Source organism: Motacilla alba, chromosome 4A, assembly GCF_015832195.1.
Source record: "Motacilla alba alba isolate MOTALB_02 chromosome 4A, Motacilla_alba_V1.0_pri, whole genome shotgun sequence".
Lineage (NCBI taxonomy): Eukaryota > Metazoa > Chordata > Aves > Passeriformes > Motacillidae > Motacilla > Motacilla alba.
This window is the reverse complement of record NC_052045.1, coordinates 10,137,485-10,157,968: the sequence shown is the minus strand read 5'-3', so window position 1 is coordinate 10,157,968 and position 20,484 is coordinate 10,137,485. Positions and strand designations below refer to the sequence as shown.

General features: G+C 37.1%; 1 protein-coding gene across 11 annotated transcripts in view; it reads left to right on the top strand.

Annotated features, from left to right (window-relative positions):
• The window catches only part of TENM1 (teneurin transmembrane protein 1), a 796,581-nt gene that overhangs the window by 635,124 nt on the left and 140,973 nt on the right, over nt 1-20,484 (top strand). For 10 of the 11 annotated variants that reach the window (XM_038164627.1, XM_038164626.1, XM_038164635.1 and 7 more), the window contains 2 exons: nt 2,369-2,609; nt 14,723-14,961. In XM_038164627.1, coding sequence (XP_038020555.1) covers nt 2,369-2,609; nt 14,723-14,961 — 480 coding nt within the window. Of the gene's footprint in view, nt 1-2,368; nt 2,610-14,722; nt 14,962-20,484 lie in introns of those variants that run through there. The other variant, XM_038164636.1, reaches the window with a different exon arrangement.

The window sequence follows — 20,484 nt, the reverse complement described above, 5'->3', positions numbered from 1 at the left end:
ACAATTGTGTGCCATTGATGGGATAGGGACAGGGTAGATAAAAGGGGAAGAAGGGCACTAAAAGTTGTGTTGCCATATAGATTATATAGGTTTTTTCCCAAACACCTAGAGAAGCAGTCACCTTGGCTGCTTGGCATTTACTGCACAGCTCTTGATGTACCTTGTAGAGTCTAACTGTGTGTCCTGGCAAAAATCAGCATTTTTCTAACAGGACAATGGTTCAACCATTGAAATGGCTTGTCATGCAAATTATAGGTTGTATAATAATCCTGCAGATTTTCTGTAGAGTGGATTTACAGTTGATATCTTAAGTAAGGAAATGTAATTGATCAAATACATAAGGATGCTGGACATCAAATATGTGCAAAATCTGGGTAGCTTTCAATTCTAAAATAGCGGGATACAGGATTTACCTAGATTAATTATTATATGAAAGTGCCTTAGCAGATTATTTGGGAGCTCTGGACTGTTGACTCTGGTGATTTAATTTAGTGAGGTCTCCAATTTTCTAATATGCTTAGAACTGCTTTTCTGGTGTATGCAAATGAGTATTACAGTATAAACCTTAGTGCAACTGTAAGAATGCTGCCTTGATAAAAGATCAATGAAATTAAAAGGATTAAGCCTAGGCCAAGTCTGTGACAGCTTTGCTTACCACAGCATTGAAAAGCTTATGTGGAGCACTAAACAACCTTGTTTCTCCAGCTGGGGTAAATTGGGACTGTCACAGAGAAAAAGGTGCTTTTTTTTCCACAAGCCATTCCAGGAAAGGAGGGAATACACTTTCATCTTTTGCCTTGAAGACACATCATGTCATAATATAAAGGAAGTATGTGTTTTAAATGGATGACAGCAGCTTCTTGCAGGAAATTTTTGCAGGTTCATCAGAGCTTTGCTCCAGCTGGATTTCTGCAAATTTAACTGGACATCTGCTAAAGTAAAAGGGAGAGTGAGGGTGAGTACAGAAATGGGATAAAGCCTCGTTAGACACTGAGGTGAAGTAGCTGGAGGAGTTTCGGGTTAACAAGTTCACAGATTACTCAATCTGGCAGCAATTTTTACCACTATCTTTTTTATAAAGTGTTTCCTATTGTCCATAGCTGTGTATCTGGCTGTACTGGGATTCTTCAGAGACTTTGAAGAAGTAGAGAAAACAAGGTTTTGTTGTTCCTTGAAAGTACCATTGCACCACGTTTGTGTCTTCATTGTCCTTTGCAGGAGGGTTGAAGCTCAGTGGCTCAGGCTGAGCCACCCTGAGCCATGTGGCAGCATTTGTTAGCACAGGACAGGAGCCTGTGCAAGTACAACATCCCTTTGGGGTACTGGGGGCCAACCTGAGGGTTCCATAGGGCAGTGGCAGCACAGGGAGCAGGGCCTTGGGTACCCAGCACAGGTACTCCTTCTCAGACTGGTCCAGTGGCTGTGAGCTCCCTGCCAGCTCATCTGCCTTTAGCTGCCATAAAACCTTTTCTGTGGGTGTCTGGATGATTAGTGCTTCAGAGACCTTTTCTCAGCTCCTTTTAACAAATGCAGTAACAGAATCCAGAAATGTGTTAACATTATTTGAGGAAAGATGTTTGTGGGGGGGTAGGACTTATTCAGTCATTTTCTCTCTCAAATTGAAGTGCAAGACTAATTTTTATATAATTTCTTTTATAGATGTTTTAAATGAGAATTATACCTTGTGAAATCAGTTGGTATCTGTGATGCCATTTAGTGTTAATTTATACATTCTTTACCTTCATCCCCAAAAAATCCTGACAAATTAAGTGAATGTTATACCACCTTCTTGTTTTTTCTTTTTGGATTTTTTTTGGGTTTTGTTTTTTGCTGTTGTTGAATTACAGTGCTGTAGGGTGTGTCTGTACCTGATAGTTTCTATTTCAATAGACTGTTACATTTAAAATTATTTCAAATATTGCAGCAACATTTACAGGAAACAGGGTAAATAAAATTATTAAGTACAATACTTTATTCCCAATAATAATTGTATTGCAGGATCACAGAATGGTTTGGGTTGGAAGTGACCAGTTTCAACCCCGTGTTGTGGGCAGGGGACACCTTCCAGTAGACCAGGTTGCTCCAAGCCCTGTCCAACCTGGCCTTGAACTCTTCCAGGCATAGGTCAGCCACAGTTTCTCTGGGCAATCTGTTCCAGTGCCTCACCATCCTTACAACAAAGATTTACTTCCTAATATCTCATGTAAATCTTCCTCCTTCAGTTTAAGACTTCCGTCTCCCCTTTCCTCTTTTAATTCAGATGAACATAAATGAACCACCAAATGCAAAACAACATTTAAAGACAGTCTTGATCTTTCTAAAATAATAACCTTCCATGTGTTTGGTTGTCTTTTCCTTGCTGTTTCAGACATGCCTGGTAGCCCTCACAACCAGTTCACCTTCAGACCGCTGCCGCCGCCGCCTCCCCCGCCGCACGCGTGCACGTGTGCCAGGAAGCCGCCTCCCTCGGCCGACTCGCTGCAGAGGAGATCCATGACCACCCGCAGCCAGCCCAGCCCTGCTGCCCCCACGCCCCCCACCAGCACACAGGATTCGGTGCACCTTCATAACAGCTGGGTCTTGAACAGCAACATCCCACTGGAAACCAGGTATGGACCACGGCTGTGCGCAGAGGATCTCGGGTGTCGAGGGGAAAAGAAACCAGATGGGGAGGAGGCCTGGCATTGGTACAAGCTGGTGATGAGCAGTTACAAGTCTGTCCTTCAGGGACATGCCAATGTGTTTTACTCTGAGGCCGTCTTAAGTAGCCATGTGAGGCAGTTTTTGCTTGATTCATCTAGGTCAAAAATACTCAAAAAAGCACATGAAGCAAAGTTTTGGAAGATAGCGATTTCTTTAATGTGTGTAGGTTGCACTGGCATTTTATGGTTGTGTGCGGTCATGATTTGTGCTTGTGGGTTTGTCTTGCCCTCCCACATTCTCCCAGGACCGTTTTGTAACCAGCAAATAGAAGTCTGGTTCAATCAGTACTTTGACACTTCTGGAATCACACAGAGTCAGGAATGATTGGGATTTGAAGTGACGTTTGGAGGTCATATAGTCAGGCTGTAGCTTTCCAGTAGCTAAGAAAAGACAAGAAATAATACTAAAATAATATTTTCTCAATATTTATTTAATACTTTATTGCATATATAGCCAAATATAATTTTATAATCATTTGGCAATGGAGAAATGACACCGAGACAGACATTGGGCATGGCAAGACTTACCTCGCGGAGCTGGAAAGGGAGGGTTCAAATTCAGGATCATTCACAATTTACACAAATAATCTGCTCTGAAAAACAATTGAGAGCAAACACATTCTGTATTCAGGCTACTAACTTTTCAATACCCAAAGCTCTGCACAATCTCCTCTGACTTTTTGGCTATAATAAGGGGTTTTTTTGCCTGTTCCTGGTAAGTATTAGCTAATTTGATTGCTTTCAACTACAGCTGCGTTTGCTGACTTGATTTTTAAAACAAGATCTTAATTTTCAGTCGTCTTCCTCTTCATTGTCAACAGAGCACCAGGAGGTTTTAACTAGAGCTTCCTTTGGGTTTTACCATTTTAAAGCACGTAAAGGGCAAGAGTTTGGCAAAGTTGTGTTTGATGAAACAGATAAATTTCTGACATACACCTAATTGGATCTAGAAAACATAAAGTATTATGCACAAAAATGTTTGGGGGATTTTTAACACATATGTCCAAGGCCCAGTTATCACAATTAATCACTGAAACCTAGATTTTTTTCTTTTATAACAAGGTTGGTTTTATTTTATTACAAAAATTAATTTTAATGTATGTCTTTAAACACTTGACTGCTGCTCATCAGAAGTGTCAAGTTTTAATTCTGCTATTAATTTGGGATTGAAGAACACACAATTCATTCTGAAATAAAACTTTCCTTATTTATGCTAAGGACAAATCTGAAAAAAGAATCAAGGAGGATGGAAACTTTTCTGCAGAAGTGAACATAAACAATACTTTAGTTCAGCTGATCCATCTGGAGCTGGAAGCTTCTGCTTACACAGTCTTTATAAAGATAAATCTCTGCTGTTTCTGGTCTAACAAGCTTATATATCTATCTATACTTTATGCTGCAAGAAAGGTCATCTCTGGGTGTTCTGTCCCATGAACTTTTGGTTCTCTTCAATTAAAAGTCAAACAGATCTTTTTAAGGCTCTGCATCCCCATTCATGATGTTTCCATCAGACTTCATTGGGACAATACTTTGCAATTTATTTTTCTTTTGAGTTCAGTTTAAATGTTCTGGTTTCCTACTATTTTATGCAAATTTTAAGTGTCTCTTAAAATATGAATACAGAGATATATAGCTATATCTGAAATTATATAAAGGGCTGTGCAGTGAAGTAGGAAGTCAGACTGGAAAACATCCTTTGGGCTACATGTTAGTCATTCACAGAGCCCGGGAATTTTCCATGTTCTGACCCTTCAGTGGTTGTTTCACCTGATTTCATGTCCCCACTGGTCAGTCCCAGAAGCCTCTCACGAAACAGGCTGAAAGGCTGGATAATCCGTAAGGAAAACCTGTGAGTCTGTTTGCCAGGTTATATCTGCAGTTTGTGTGCAGATAAGTGCTATAGCAAGGGAACACTGTAATAAGAAACATTTGTGATCACCACTTCTCAGAAGTCTACAGTGCACAGTACAGCCTTAGAGAAAATGAAGGGCTTGCAGCCTGTTCCCTTTACCAGGGAATGATTCTGCTAGAATTGAACTGGTGCTTTGGCCGAATATCTGGATTCCCTTGCTTTCCTTCTCCATTAATGTTTAGCTGCCCTATAAAAATAATCCTACAAAATAAAGAGAAACATTTCAATGATATGTTTCTGCACCAAATCTTTAATAATACCAAATCTAGCTAATATCTACATACCTAATATAGCTAAGCAGATTTTTTTTTGTTTTTGTTGTTAAATTTAGAACATTTCCAATCACAAAGAAGACCTAGACAGTAATGTATTCCCTACTGTAACAACTAGGCAAAAATCAGAATACACATGTTCAGCTTTTCTTCCAACTGTATCCCCTGTTAATCCATAAACAGAACATGTGTTTGATGTTGTATCTCCTGCCATGGAATATTAGAGAATTTTCAGACAGGAAAAGATTTCCTAGATCTAATCATATGACTGCAAAAACTATTCACTCTGGTCAGACAAAAACAAAGCAAGTTTATGAGTCTGCTCATAATGTGTCATATTAATGTGTCTTATTTGTGTAAAAGAAAATTCTGTAGTTCTGATAGTGTTTACAATACTCAGATTAAACATGCACTCTTATATAGTTAGAGTTTGAAACCCTAGATTAGATGGCAAAGGGCTGCAGTAAAGACATATACTGTGTTTGAAAGTTTTCTTGTGCAGTAAAACCTGGTTACATTTTTATGGAAATTTTGTTTTCTGCTTCATCTAGAGGTGTTACACACACTAATCTGCAAAGCAGTTTTGTCAAGACCTAACTTCATAATGCAACTGTTTAATCATGAGACTGACTTGGAAAGATGAAATAACTTGTTCAAGTTCACACTAAAAGCTAAAATTAAAGTCTGTCTGTGTGTTGTTGCCAAGGCCAGTTCCCTAACTCTGGCAGTTATTCTGATTATAAGCAGCCTAAATAAAAGTAAGAATTAAGAACAGCTTTAGAACTCCAGAGGACATGTTATGGAACACCTGCTGCTGAGGGAATTGGAGAAGAGCTGTACCTGTAGGAGGTGTAGCAGCTCAAACTGGTGACTGTGCTGCAACCTTCGGCACTGTAATGTGCCCAGAGATGCAAATGCAGTCTCCATCTATGCATGCGCACATGGTTTGGGAAAAATAAACATAGCCATTATTAAAATTACTTCTGAACATGCAGTAATTTCCTTGTCACACAAAGAAGTAATTTTTATGTATTGCCAGAAAAAGACTGCAAGGATCTCTCACACCACATAAAAACACAGGAAAAATTGATTCTCTTTTTCAGGATAATGTCACTGGGCTCTCACAAAAATTGATCTTTTCCCTCTCCCCCAGAATAAAGTACATGAAACCTATTGCCTATTCCCTTCCTTTCCACTAAACTAATTGTTTTATCAGGCTTCATAGATACTTTGCTCTAATGCTTCAAATCTTGTGATTTACAGTGTAATACATTGTCATTATCTCTGACAGCCCCATCTGAACATAGCTTACTACTTTTTATGGAGTAAGTATTAAACCCTGATAACTCAAAGGAATGTTTTTCATTTTCTCCATGCCCTTCTAGTTAACTCAGTATTTGTTTCCATATCTTGCTTTCTTAGTTTGTTTTTTTTTTTCCTGCTGTTTGCTATTTATTTTCCCACTTCAGTCAAATCCCCAAAGAAGAAGTAAAATCTAGATGTTAAGTAGGGATTTTTACCTGACATTTTTCTTATCCTCTTTATAGTGTGTTACAGATCCGTCATGGATAAACCATTGGTCACACTTATTTTGAGTTAAGTTCTGACATAGATTACCAAAGCATTAGAATTTTTACGTTTTATGCCTAAATATCAAAATTTAGCTAATTTTGATTTTGTTTCAAAGTGGAGTTTTTAGTCCTGTTTGTGCGTCAGTATTTGAGATATTTGCTTGTTCCTTCCTTTTTTAAATCAGATTTCTTCCTAGTTCCTCTAGCCCATTTAGCAGTGTTGGCAGTAAGGTTAATGCTGTGCTGAATGGACTGAAATCTCCCTTCACTGCACTGGCAATGAGCCAAATCCTGTGGAAAAAGACAGCTTAATTTAAGCAATCTTGTCACCATGGTAATAGCTCCTCTAAGGGGACAGTGAGGTACCAGACCATAAACCTGAGATTCAATTATCATTAATTTATATAAAATTTGAAGTACTAGAATAATAAGAGGAGTATTTGGGGTTCAAGGCAGTTATTATTTTTAGTTACAATTCAGCAATATTTCAGAGCCCTAAAGTTTGATAATGTCTCTAAACACTTGAAAACTTTGAGGGTTTTGAAGTTCAAGAAGTGTATTTGAATCATCATATAGAATGGAACCATTCCTCTCCATGTTACATAGTTGTTTAAGGCGTGTAGGTATGACTAGCTCTATTTGTTTTCCTGGAAATAACTTGGTTATATTTCTGTTTGGTGTAATTCTGTACTATGGTTTATCTTTTTAAATCAACCTCATAATTATTTTTTTCTCTTCAGGGACTATATTGATAGCCTTTCAAATCACAGACCTGTATATAGTCCCTTTCTATGTAAGCTGGAGTAATTTTAAAAGCAAAAATAATTAAATAAAGATGCATCTAGAAATTCATACTAGTTCAGTGTGAACTCTTGGAAGGTTTGATCTTTCTTCTTGGTCTCGGCATTTGAACATCTTGTGGATCTTGTGAATCTTGCCTCCAGTGCAGAGACTCAGAAAATACTTTTTTGTGCCTTGATTTTTTTCCCAGTTCAAGGTTTCCATAGCAAACAGAGCAGCTTTTACAGCTCCTGAGGCAGACAGGTGTTAATGATCATAAGCCACCAAACAGAGAGACACTTTCTACTTGAGCAATGCAATTCACTGGGAACTTGTTTGCAAATGGAGCCTGCTCCCCAGTTAAATTACCAGATTTGGGGCTATTCCAAGAATAAATGCAGGGGAGGGCTTCCTTTATGATCCTTTCTTCAAATTATGTTGGTCAGTATTTGCTATTATGACATTTCTCTTGTATTTTCTCATTTTCTACCTAATTAAACAATAAATCAACACATATAGAGGCTGACCATTTTAAAAACAGACACATGGCAAGGGTTTTAAATTCATTCTGAGTCCCATGTGTTCTCACTGCACAGCAGAAAAGATCTGAAAATATTTGTCTTCTGAATTCCAAAAGATAAATTGAAGACTGTCAATATGACCATGAACTGAAAATAAAAGTTGTAAATATGACCTTAAATTTAATAATGCGAGAAGGAAGGTGTCTTTTATGGAAATAAAATTATAAACATTTGTCAGCTACAATGAAGTACAACTTTCATGTCAGCAGCAATGGCACTTGAGGGTCCTGCCTTGAGTAATTTGAGATCCAGTCACTAAGGAAAGTGGGGCAATTTAAATTGTTCATGCACTCTATTGTATTCTTCGTTTGTGAGAAGCTCTGGTGTGGGCTTCCCTGGAATAGTGGGGTAGTATTTGTATAAGGATTTTTTATGGAGGCTAAATATAGTAACTTGAACAATCATGCTGCAGATACTCCTTACTCATTATTTTGAATAATATGATGGTATATAAAGTTAACACTAAATGTAAAGCTATGTTGTGATTTTATGGCCACCAATGAGCAAGCAGCCTTTTAGCTTTCTATGAAATAGAGCTTCCTTTTACAAAACCAGAAATAGGCTGAATCTAAATTTTGAAAGAGAACAATAAATACAGGTTAATACAAAGGGTCTAGGTTGTGAGAAGTGGTCAGAGACATGAAAACAGTTCTACCTTATCATTTCCAAAAAATCAGATATGTATGTGTAATGTTACTATTTTCTGGCTAGATATTTCTAGGTAAGCTGGTTTCAAAGATTACGTGGTATTTATGTAGTTAAGCTGGTTTCAAAGACTAAATACATTTATGTAGTTAATGTGATACATCTCTTGTCAGGTAGACTTTGTCTTATTTGCCACAGTAGCAGTGCAGCTTGGATTAGACCATATGCATGTGAGTGTAGTAGACTGGAAATGCTGGGAACAAAAGCCAGAATATGCATGAATATTCATAGAAGGAAATTGGTGGCAAACAGAGCTGAGGGACAAACTGGTTCAGTTACTGATTCCTTTCTTTAAGGTATGCTTCCAACCATAGAATATAGGCAATAAAATTGCAATATTGAGATTTTTATACTTCTTCTGGTTTCAAAGTGTTCTGCAAATATTATGTAGTTTATATGACTTACATAAATATTCTTGTAACTACTGTTTTTCATATTTTCCACAAAATAATCTTAAAATTTCTTGAGGGAAAAAAAATAGAGCTAGCCATGAGGTTATTCCTTCCTTACATCACAAATTTCTGTGCGCATTGGTTGTTTTACTCAGCTGCTGTTTGAGTTGGAGTGGTATACCAAATTTTAAGCCACAGAAAAGCACTTTTGAAGATTCCTGAATTAATGTAGAGATGTCACCATGTATCAGAGTAACAAAGCCCATACCGGCATGTGCAAGAATAATTTATGTCCTCAGTGTGGTAATTTTTGTTTTGTTTATTTTTTCATTAAATAGCAAATGCAACCAGAAAGCAGTTTTATTTTGGACAACAGTTCCATTATAGAAGCTGTTCTTGATTGATTTTGGCACCATCCTATATTTCTATAATTATTACGCCAGATTTCTGCCAGACTTGAAAGTTTAGTCACCTGGTTAGCAGGCCTAGCTTGCCTACAGCAACAGCAGACAAGTGAGCCAGAATCACATCACTTGTTCAGTACTGGAGCAAAAAGAGAGGGACACAGATTCCTTTTACATGATTTCACATCCAGGGTCACACTGCTCACTTTTCAGATGCCAGGTAAAGAAAACATGCGCGAATAAAGGGAAGCAATTCTATGTGAATGATTCAAAAAGCAAGTCCAGCTCAAAGAGGAAATTTTAACAAAGTGGTTCTATTCCCAAAGACAAATTCTGGATGGAAATCATGCAAAAATACAATTATAAAATAAATTAGATAGGTAGTTTTCATGGCAATTTCTGTCTTCACTCATGAAAATTTTGTTCCCAAAGTTCTTGTACACAAAAAGGTGAAACAAAGGCTATAAAATTGTAGGTCAGATCTATCTATAATTATAAGTCATGTCTTATATTCAGATACAGTTTTCCTGGGTTGTTTTTCAAGATGAGGGTATAGGGTGTATATCTTTATGATCAAGTGGGTGTCTTGGTTTTTATAGATATATATATATAATAGTTGCCTTGGTTTTATACTGTATAGTTTGTTGAGAGCCATATGGGAGATTTATAAAAAATATATTCTGATTATTATGTAAGTTTAGAAGTGTTCTCTTCTTTCCCCTCCTACTTCGAGTACAGAATAGAATGGATAGAAAACCAGGAGAGAGTGAATTTCTGGTTCTTACTACTGTCTCAGGAAATATTAAGTGACTTAGAATGGGCTGGTACCAATGGCTTTTTGTCAGAGTTTGCCAAAGTAAATGGGAAACTGTATCAGTTCCAAATCCCTTTTGGCTACCATCTCTATATATTTTCTGGCTATGCCAAAAAACACAATCCTTTTTCTGTTGCATCTGCTATGCCTCTTAAAAATTTCCTTTGCACTTCTGTTGACATCTAAAGGAATTACTTCAATTAAAAATCAGTATAGATATACAATTACATACATTATATGCAGCTATAAAGTGTAGTTGAAAATAAATTGAGCAACTTAAAATGGTTGAAGTCTTCTTATTTTTTCTATCACATAGATTTGCAGCAACTTGTAATGCTTTAGGTAACTACTTCTTGAATGTGAAACATAAACAGGTACAAGTGTATTCCTACTTGGTTTATCCAGGAGAAATGCAGACTAATTTTTTAGCCAAGGTATAGCAAGATTTATGTTTCTAACTTAGCTGTTGGCTCCCTTTCAAGTCTGCTGTTGTTCTTCATTATTTCTTCTTACAAATTCATGATTTTTAATGGAAATGGAAGGAAAGCATGTTATAGGAACAAATGAAGGTCCGGTCCTACAGATGCTTGGCACAGAGTTAATGCGTAGAAAGTTACAGAAATGATACCAAGCCCTTGACAAAGTTGAGGGACATTTCTGCAGTATCAGGATATAAAAATATTTTCTCAGAATTTAATTACAGAATTCTATGTGGGGTTAATCTGCTTTCTGGTAATAGAATTATGTTATTGCCACATGAATTCAGTTGGGATGTTGCTTCAAGCTTTTATAAGACTTAAATTGCTGTTCCAGATAAGGAGCCAAAAGTACATAAAGAAATATCCTGATGGAGAGGCGTGTAAAGAAATGAACTCTTCTCTAACTTCTAGCTAAGAATTCATCATTTGTATGAACTGTGCTCTCTGAGTTTTCTGCCATTCCTTGTGAGGTTAAATAAGAGCACTTGGATGAGCTGCTTCTCCACAGAATGGAAGGTGTTCTGCCACCAGCAGGACTAACAGTTCTGATTTCATTCCTTGTGCCACCTGAGCTTCCCAGTAAGTCCCTTCCCTTCCCCTTTTGTCAGTGGCAGGTGGAGCCATGGCTCACTTCCCTGCCCAGTGTGGGCTGGGCTGGGCTGGGCAGGAGGGCAGAGAGCTCCTGCAGCAAAGGATGTTTCTCTTCAGTTTAACTGCTCTTGAGAGGCTTCAAAGTTCAAAAGTCTCACATCTGTAGAGATGAACAGATGGATGAACAGCCAGACAGACATTGTGGTTACCTCAAAGGGAGTGCTTTCCAACTGCCTCTTCTATATGTGAAGTTATTTCTGAGCCTTTAGTATTTATTTATGTATTGGAGTTATCAGTGTAATAATATTGACTTTCATTTCATCAACAAATGCCTTACATATTATGTCCTATATTTCTTTTTTTAAGAGAATATTATCATCTTCTTTATGGATGTTTTTGTTGTTTTTGTGAACATTTCCTTTTTTTCCACTTGGAAGGAGTGGTGTTATCAATCACCCTTACAAATGCTCTGATTTTTTTTGTGTTCTCAGTTTACAAAAAAAAAAAGAAAAAATCCACCACAGGCCTTAGCTTTTCTCTTAGATCAAATATTAAAGCGCACATCAGGCTGCAGTCAAATATAAACTTTTGAACTGCAGGTTTTATTATTTTGCTCTTTAGAAAGAGAGCCTGATTTTATAGAATTGATAGCAACAGTTTAGCATGTCCTGACTCCTTTGGGAACTGTGGTGTGCTCAGACAGATGAGGAGTCATCTGAGTTTATGAGAACATAGTCACAGTCTGGCTTTGGAAATTTGTCTTTTTGCCACTAGTGTTTTTCAAATTCTATAGAAATGTCTGTGGGTACTCAATATACGCTTCCAAAAATTGAAGTTGTAAACAATTGGGTTTTTTAAACATTTTCTCAGCATTATTTCACTGGTAGCTTAGTTTCAGTGTACCATTGCTTCAGAATCTCAGTTTTATTGCAAATTAGAGCAATGTAAATTCTCCTCTGTGTGAATGGACTCATCTGTCCAAAAGAGAGTGATCTGGATCCAGGTTCTGTGCACTCTGCTGCTAATAGAGAAGTGCCTCTGCACACAAGCACTATATCATCAAGCCCTTGTTATAAATTCCTGGGCAAGTGTATGAAATTATTCCTGCCTATTGATTGCAGGTTGTTAGAGCTGTAATAATAACAATTTTCTGTTCAGCATTTCCTTCCCTTTACCTCTGATACCTTTGAGCTATGCACTGTAAAGGACAATCAATACTGCCAATATCAGTATTTTTGCTGTAATTTCCTAAAAATTTAAATGAGAAATTATCAAATAAGTAGGTTTTTATCATTATGTCTTAAACAATTAAAGCATGCAAAGAACAATTGACTTTTTATATTTGTAATATTTGTGTATATCTTTGTGTGTGCATGTATATATGCATACATACTTCTCATATGTATGTGCTTTAATCTAATAACATGTCTTATTTTATGTGGTGATTCTCCTTCTATTTCCCTGAATATCAATAGGAATTTTGCCATGACATTTTTTCCTACCAGAAGTCTAAGTGACTGTGTATCTCGTTAACTGCTGCCTGAGAAAAAAACTTCTCATACTTGCAGAGGCTTTCATGTGTGACAGCATAGCATTGAATCCAAAATAACCAACTGTGCTCTCATGGCCTGATAGGAAGGAAGCAGGTTTATATCGTCCTGTAAACAGTTATATTACTCCATTTGAATTTATTATTTTACTGTATATGAGTTTATAATTTTTGAACTAAAATGGAGGTAACATTACAATGTGGAGAGCAATGCCATCTTTCTAATGTGTGTATTTACAGCTGTGGAAGTCAATGGGAAGGAAAACTAGAATGTGTTGTCTGATCCACTGCCAGGGTGCTGCATTGAGTCAGGGTCAGATGTCCAGTTTTGTCTGAGAGCAGCTCATTTGGATAATATTCATGAAGCAGAAGTAACTAATACTCAAATTTCATTCTTGTGGTTTAGTCATAAGACTCCTGATACACAGGCCCTGCAAACTGCAAGGCAAGCTAACCTTTATTCTCCTTTGCTTTCTTTTTTATGTAACTAAAGGGCTCTTTAAAAAATAAAACTGCTCTGTAATACCTTTTTATTTTCTATAATCTGGCATTTTGAAAACCGTAACCTTTCTTTTAAAATCTTATAATGGAAATACATAATACCATACTCATTACACCATTTTAGCAATTACCATTTCAGGAACATGTATTTACAATATTCTTAAAGTCAAATGTCACAGTATAACAATGTTTCATACTCTTGAGTGTTTGATCCTGCACACATCCTGCTGTGTATTCGTCAAAGAAATTCTCCCAGCATGGATTGGTTGATCCATTTATGCATTCAAAAACTCATCTTGTGCCTTGCTGAAGGCATAAAGGTACATTTTGTCATTGGGAAGATTCTGGACCATGTCACTTGCTTTCTCAGCTTGAGACAGAGGAACACCAAGCTTCTCTATACTCCTTTGGGTGCATGCTGTGGCATGAGTTTTAGAGGTGCACCTGTCAGAAAGAAGGGCATGGAAGAAGCTTGCTCCCTTAGATAAAACAAAGGCAAGAAGGACCAAAGAAAGCTGGTGTTTCCAAAAGAATATGTGGTTGGTATGGTCAGCCCTGAACTAGCCCTTTTTGCCACAATTTCTGAGCACATATCACAGTAAGTTATTGTTTAACATGAAATAACCTTTCTTAAATTCTCTTGGAGACCCCTTGCCCAGTCCTGAAAAAGCATCCTTCCTCCTATGGAAAACTACTCTATACTTCTGCACCAGAGCCTGTTTTGCAAGGCACTTTTTTGGTACCTTATTTTTTGTGCTAATGTAAGTCTTCACTATTTTTTCTTGAAGGCAATCAATCCTGTGAAGTATGCTGAAATAGGTCTCCAAATGAATTCTTTCTTAGTATGTTTGAGAATCACCACAGTAGGCAAAACCATTTGAATAAAAACTACTCTCAAAATTGCTCAATTAAGAACAGTAAAGAAATTGTGCTCACCTATATAGTAACTACAGTTTTTCAGAATGAATTATCCTTGTAAATCAGGTGACTAAGTAGTCTTTTTTTTTTTTTTTAATTCTTATATTCCATGGTAAAAAATAAATGTTCACAGTGGCACTGGTTTAGCATTTTTGGGGTATTCCAGGTGAATCAACCAGTTAGGTGTGGATGGAGGGGATACTGCTGGCAGCAGTTCCCATGTCTCTGTCACACCTGTGTAAAGGCACATGGGCTGCTCATCTTGGAGGATCCCAGTACTCTACTGAGAAACAACCTTCCCTCAGCATTACTCTGAAACATGGGAAAATTGGCTTAGAATTTATTTATGGTGTGTTGGTTCACTAAAACACTGCTAGACATCTTGTGGTGTGGTTAAAAAACTTGCAGAGGGTATTCAAATACATATTGTCCTGTCTTTGATATTTTCTGTGGCTATATGAAGTATGTACTATACAGTGCTTACATAGTTCCTTTTGCTTTTTGCATCACCGAGTGGTTTTACAACATCATTCTTTGTCTTCTCTTTGTAGGCATTTCCTGTTTAAACACGGATCTGGGTCTTCAGCTATCTTCAGCGCAGCCAGTCAGAACTATCCCTTAACATCCAATACTGTTTACTCTCCACCTCCTAGGCCTCTTCCTAGAAGTACCTTTTCCAGACCTGCCTTCACTTTTAACAAACCTTACAGGTGTTGCAACTGGAAGTGCACAGCTCTGAGTGCCACTGCTATCACAGTGACCCTGGCACTGTTGCTCACCTATGTCATTGGTAAGCCCTGATCCTTTCCTCTGCTGAATTATTCTTTCACCTCTTCTGCTCTGTCTTCTTGCTTGCTTTGCACTAATACAAATCATGTTTTACTAGGGATATTTGCCATTGATGCTTTTTAAATCCTGGCAGACAAAACACTGGATTGGCTAAAGGTTAAACATAGAATTCACATTAACTTTCTATTCTGTTAACCTTGATGCTGCCTAACAGAGAAAGAAATATTATTCAAGATTACATGTTTATACTAGCAGAGGACTCCTGCTGATTTTAATTGCTGCAATATTTTCTTAAATGTTTGATTTTCATATTATGCCTTACAACATCAGTTCTCTTAAAGAATTATTTGGAAAGATTGGTAATGTTTAATTGTGTTTTGCCTTGCTACCCTTAGTTACTTTCTTCATTCTCATCACCATTTAAATCTTACATGATTTTCCTGCTAATTGTTATATCATTTGCTAGAATGACAATTAGCTCTAAAATAATTTTATAGTGTGTTGCCTAAGATATATTTTTTGTCCCTTTATTGAATTTATGTTTAAAAAATGGGTTATATAGTACCAGCTTTGCCATTTTGTTGGCAAAATACATTGGAAGGGTTTATCAGAGTAGCTAGAAAGGGCTGCCTCAGGTTTGGGTTATGTTTTGGTTTTTTTGTTTTTGGAGGACAGGTGTATTGGAGGTTGCTTGAAGTCAGTGTGGTTACAAGCATACAGAGAAGAGCAGTTCTTTGTGGTTTCCTACATAACAGCCTGAACTTTATTTATTGCATTGGGTTTTCAATCTGAATTGAAAATATTAAAGAACATTCTGTGTGTAGAGTTTAAGAATATGACTGTGGCTTCTGTAAACAAAGGGAAATCTAATTTGTTTTTGCTTTCTCACACACTCCTTAACTGTTGTTTTAGATGGCAGCTCACAGGTGGCAGGAGCCAGAATATTCCTGATACCCTATAGCTTGAATGGGAATAATTCCAGGTTTGCCTGAAAGAGTACAGTTCATACTTGGTAAAACTTGACAGAAATACAAGTACAGATACCTCCAAACTGATAAATGGCCACTGATTTTCTATACTCTCTGAATAAACGTATCTATAGTGAAAATTATTAAAATTTCAATAATTTCTTGTTTCCCACTGAGGTTTTCTTCAGTAAAGTTCTGGTGATTGTCAGCAAGATGCTCATCAGGAGGGATTTTTTCCTAACATCCTCACCTAATGCATATGGGAAAGCAGATTTGAGCATTTCTGGTGCATGATGGTTTGAAAGCACCTGAGGATCTCGTAAGCTCCATTAATTGCAGATTTACATAACAGCTGGTGAGCATATGCCCTCGGTTAGGACAGGCTGTATCATTTTTGCAGCCTCATCTGTTTGCTGCACATTTTATCCCACCCACACCATTTAGATTTTATCTGGATTGAAGCACTGCCTCTTTCATCCCTGTTGAGATTTCAAGTCTGCCACTGAAATTTCTGTAACTTCCTAGGGATATACTGCTATATGTCATCAGCCTGAGAAAGCTGGAAGCACTCCTTGTCACCATGAATTAAAAGAGCTCTGTGTGACTCTCCTATAGATGTGTCTGTTTGTCACATCTTGGTAACACAAGGATTATAGCATGTTTTCTTTAGTTAGGGAGAAGCAGGTAAAATGGAAATGTCTTTGCATTTTGTAAATTATTACCATTTCTATTTATGTTTTCTATGGAAAAAATATAAATTTTTGAATGAGGAGTTCTAATTCAGAAAAATTTTCAGGATGCCATTATTTGCTTTTGTTTTCCTCTGAAATTTTTGAGTTGAATAAGCATTCTTGCAGGTAGTCTTAGTTAGCTTATTCCAACTGAATATTCCTTCTGCCCATCTCTGGTTGGTCAAATATTTAGGTAAGTTTATGGTCTCTTCTCATGACTCAAGATACCTTGGTTCTTTCCCTTTTGCTGGGTTTGAATCATAGCATATAAACTGTTTCCAGAGTTCACTGGCACTGTAGGCTTGCATATTTGCATATCTTTTCACATCAAAAATTTAAATGTGCATGTTTTAAACAAGTAGTTGAATACAGAAATTCAGACTGTATGTAACACTCTGAAGTTAAAATTCACTCCCCCAAGTGTTTTCTCTTTCCTCACCGTGATTCAGATCCCTCACTCCACCAGGTTTTATCCAAGTCAGAGGAAGTTGTGTCTCAGCAATCACGACAGACATGGGCCTACATTGTAAAACAAAACTCATTTTAATTTTAGGACCAAACTTAACCTGTGATCAGCTCAGCAGTTGTTACTGGAAAAATAATGGAGACTTCTAGAAGGAAAAATTGTTTTAATCGTTGTATTTTTTGGCATAGCCTGCATTAACTTACCATGAACTACAATTTCAGGCCAAATGAGAATTGATCAAAATTTAACATCGAGCTTTTTCTTCTCCTTATCTAAGAACTTAAATGTTCTTTTTCAAGCATTTTTCACTGCCATTCAATGCTTAAGCTACACATTACTTTGAAAACAACACCCAAATCTCAGTCTCAAGTCAGAGCACCTCCAAAGTCTTAGAGACATGAAGCTTATTCCACATCAAAATTTGCAAGTGGCTCTTATATTTGTAATGAACTGAGACCTGTGCCAGAGTGCTCTAAGCTGTGATTTCTTTTCAATCAAAAGATAAACTAGCAAAATTATTTTGTTCTTTTATTTTTCATCCTTTTCCTCTTACCAGTGAGACTCAATATCAAAGCTTTTACATAAGGACATGTAATTCTTCTGTATTTTCTCTCCTTTGAACTACTACTCAGTTAAAAAAATACTGTTTCTCCATTAATCTTCTTTTGGCCTATAATCACTGTGTTTACTATTTGGCCTTTCTGAAATAAATTTGACTATTATATGGACAGTAAGGAAAATATAGAACACTGTTGATGGTTGTGTAAGAGCAGATTTATTGAAAATCTTTAGTTTATCAAGAAAACACATATTTTCACTTCAACAGGTGTAATCTCTGTGAATAGGTTCTAAAGTCATAGTAGTCACTCCAAAAAACCTTATTTCATAAAGTGCATGTTTGGTCTTCAGACTGTTGGAGATGTAATTGTAAATGTGTTGAATTACTTTCTATGGAAAAAGTTCTACATATTTTTATTTTTCATTTTTCTGTTTTCCTGTGAGTTGAGAAATGTAAACCTGGAGCACAATTGTTGAATTTGCCCACAAGTGGGCAGTGAGGCAGGGGAGCAGTTGGGACACACCTCACAGAGGTGATGTTGGTGCCTCTCACCAATGAATGGGGGGCTGCAGCAGCTCCACCAGCAGTTCCTGGTCTGCCTGAGAGTCTTGCCAAAAAGTTAAAGAGTAAATTAGGCAAATACAAGAGATAGAACAAGAAATACAGTATTTCTTTCAGTTTTTTGCAACACGACATCATTTCCTTTAAGCCCAATAGAATGGGTGCTGTGGCTGCTCATCTAGTAGTTATTTTTAGCCCATTAGTGAGTAGGATTTTTCTTCCATGATACTTTACCATTTTATCAGCAGCTGATTTTGGACTTGCAAATCACTGGTCCTATTGATCAAAGGTGCAGAGCTCCTACTGTTCCTATTGATTTCAGCAGGTGATGCAAATGTTCAGTGCCTCTGAAAATTGCATCTCATGTTCTTGGATTTAACCATCCCTGACTATGAAATGACTATTTTATATACAAATGAATTCTCAAATATGAATATGAAGTCGTCCCTATCCTTCATGATATTATCACTGTTTATGAGTAGGCACTGGAGGTGGGTGTTGGGTCTTAAATTATATTCACATGAAGGGTAAGGAAATTAAAGCCTCTCTGCTGCCTGACACTGTGACCTATCATTTCTCACTCCATGTACAAGGTAGAGGAGTGATGGTTTCAACATTGGGAAAGGCCAGACCAAATTTTAAGGACACACGTATCTCAGTGTATGAATTTATAACATTGGTTGCATCTCTTTAGACAATGTATAACAGTAGCAAAAAAGGAATTATACAGAGAGGGATCAAGGGGAAAATATACTGCTGTACACTGAAGAATTTAATGGTATAGTAAACAGTGCTAGGCATTTCAGGGTTATGCAAACGTCGAGATACAGATGCATAACCCTGAAATGCCATTGAACTCCTTACTGGGGGAGCTGTCACCGAGACAGATTCATCAGGGTCTCTCAGCTGGGAATTGTGGTGTCTGCTCTCCTGGATTACTGAGGAGCTTGCTACTATCACAAATCTGTAAGTATTCAGAGGAGAAACATTTAATGTTACCCAAGACTAGTTTCATTTGTTCCTAAGTATAAAATATGACTCGGAAATGAAAAATGAAACCATCATTTTACCTCCTCCTCTAGGAGGATTGCAGGAGGCGGGGGTATATTTGTATTTTCAGGTGTAAAAATATATTAGGTGTAGAAGTAAGACTTCTTGCATAAGAGTGCTGAGAGTTAAGATGTCTATAACAAACACATGTAAGAAGTCCTTATTTCATTAAATGCTCTACATGATCAAAACAATTTAGCACTTTATTATGGATTTTTTAAAAATATCCTGAAGATTGAATCAAATATTAAAAGTCTCAAATTATGAAATCTGTTTACAGCAGAATGAATAGTATTTTATTTGTAAATAGAACTTGGAGAAGATCGCCTCTTCTAAAGGTCATGATCAAAACTTAGATTCTGGCTCTCGTGTCCAGGTATTTTTCTCATTAATTCACCTTTACTGGAACTGAGACACTGATGCATCTGTGGCTTTATGCCAAAGTGAAATCCAGTTTTATAAACAGAACCTGCTAGCAGTTACAGAAACAAATAATTTTCTGGCACTTAGAGCAGGTGCAGAAGGAGTAGTCAGCTGCTGATATACATTCTCTAACAGCTCTTCTGAAGTCTGGGCTTCAGGGGGATGATCTACTGAGATTCTGTAAAAAAGCAGAGAAAGCTAAACAGAAGCCTTTAATGGAGGTCAGCAATTTGGAGGGGCTTCACATTTGCAGGATTTTTTGTCCTTTGAAGTTCATCTTGCAGGTAGTAAGTACTTATTGCATAGGACTTTTTTGATGTCTCCTCACTACCGAGTGTCTCTTTTGCTCTGGAGCCAAGGCTCTTATTCACATTCTGCCAAACATGTAGCACCGGAGTTGACAAGCTGTGCTTACACAGAAGGTAGATAAGAATAAATTAAATTAGATCATTGGCTTCCTAGCAGATGGCGGGTTAATCCAGTTTACAAAGTGAGTTCTGAAAAAATTGCCTGTATTTTTGTGGATATTTACCTGAGTATGCAGTAGAATTGTGGGGACTGAGGTAGTCAGTCTGGAACTGTCAGTTTGTTTTGTTTAAATGTTGAACAAATTAAGTATTCTGGTCACTTATTTCAGAGGTAAAGACCCAAGCTTTCGTTCTGAACATGGCCCTACTGGTTTCAGTAACAGCAGTAATTATGAAGCAACAGAAACCTGCCTCTGAGTAGGGAAAATCTCTTAGGCAGCATAAAGTTACACTCACTT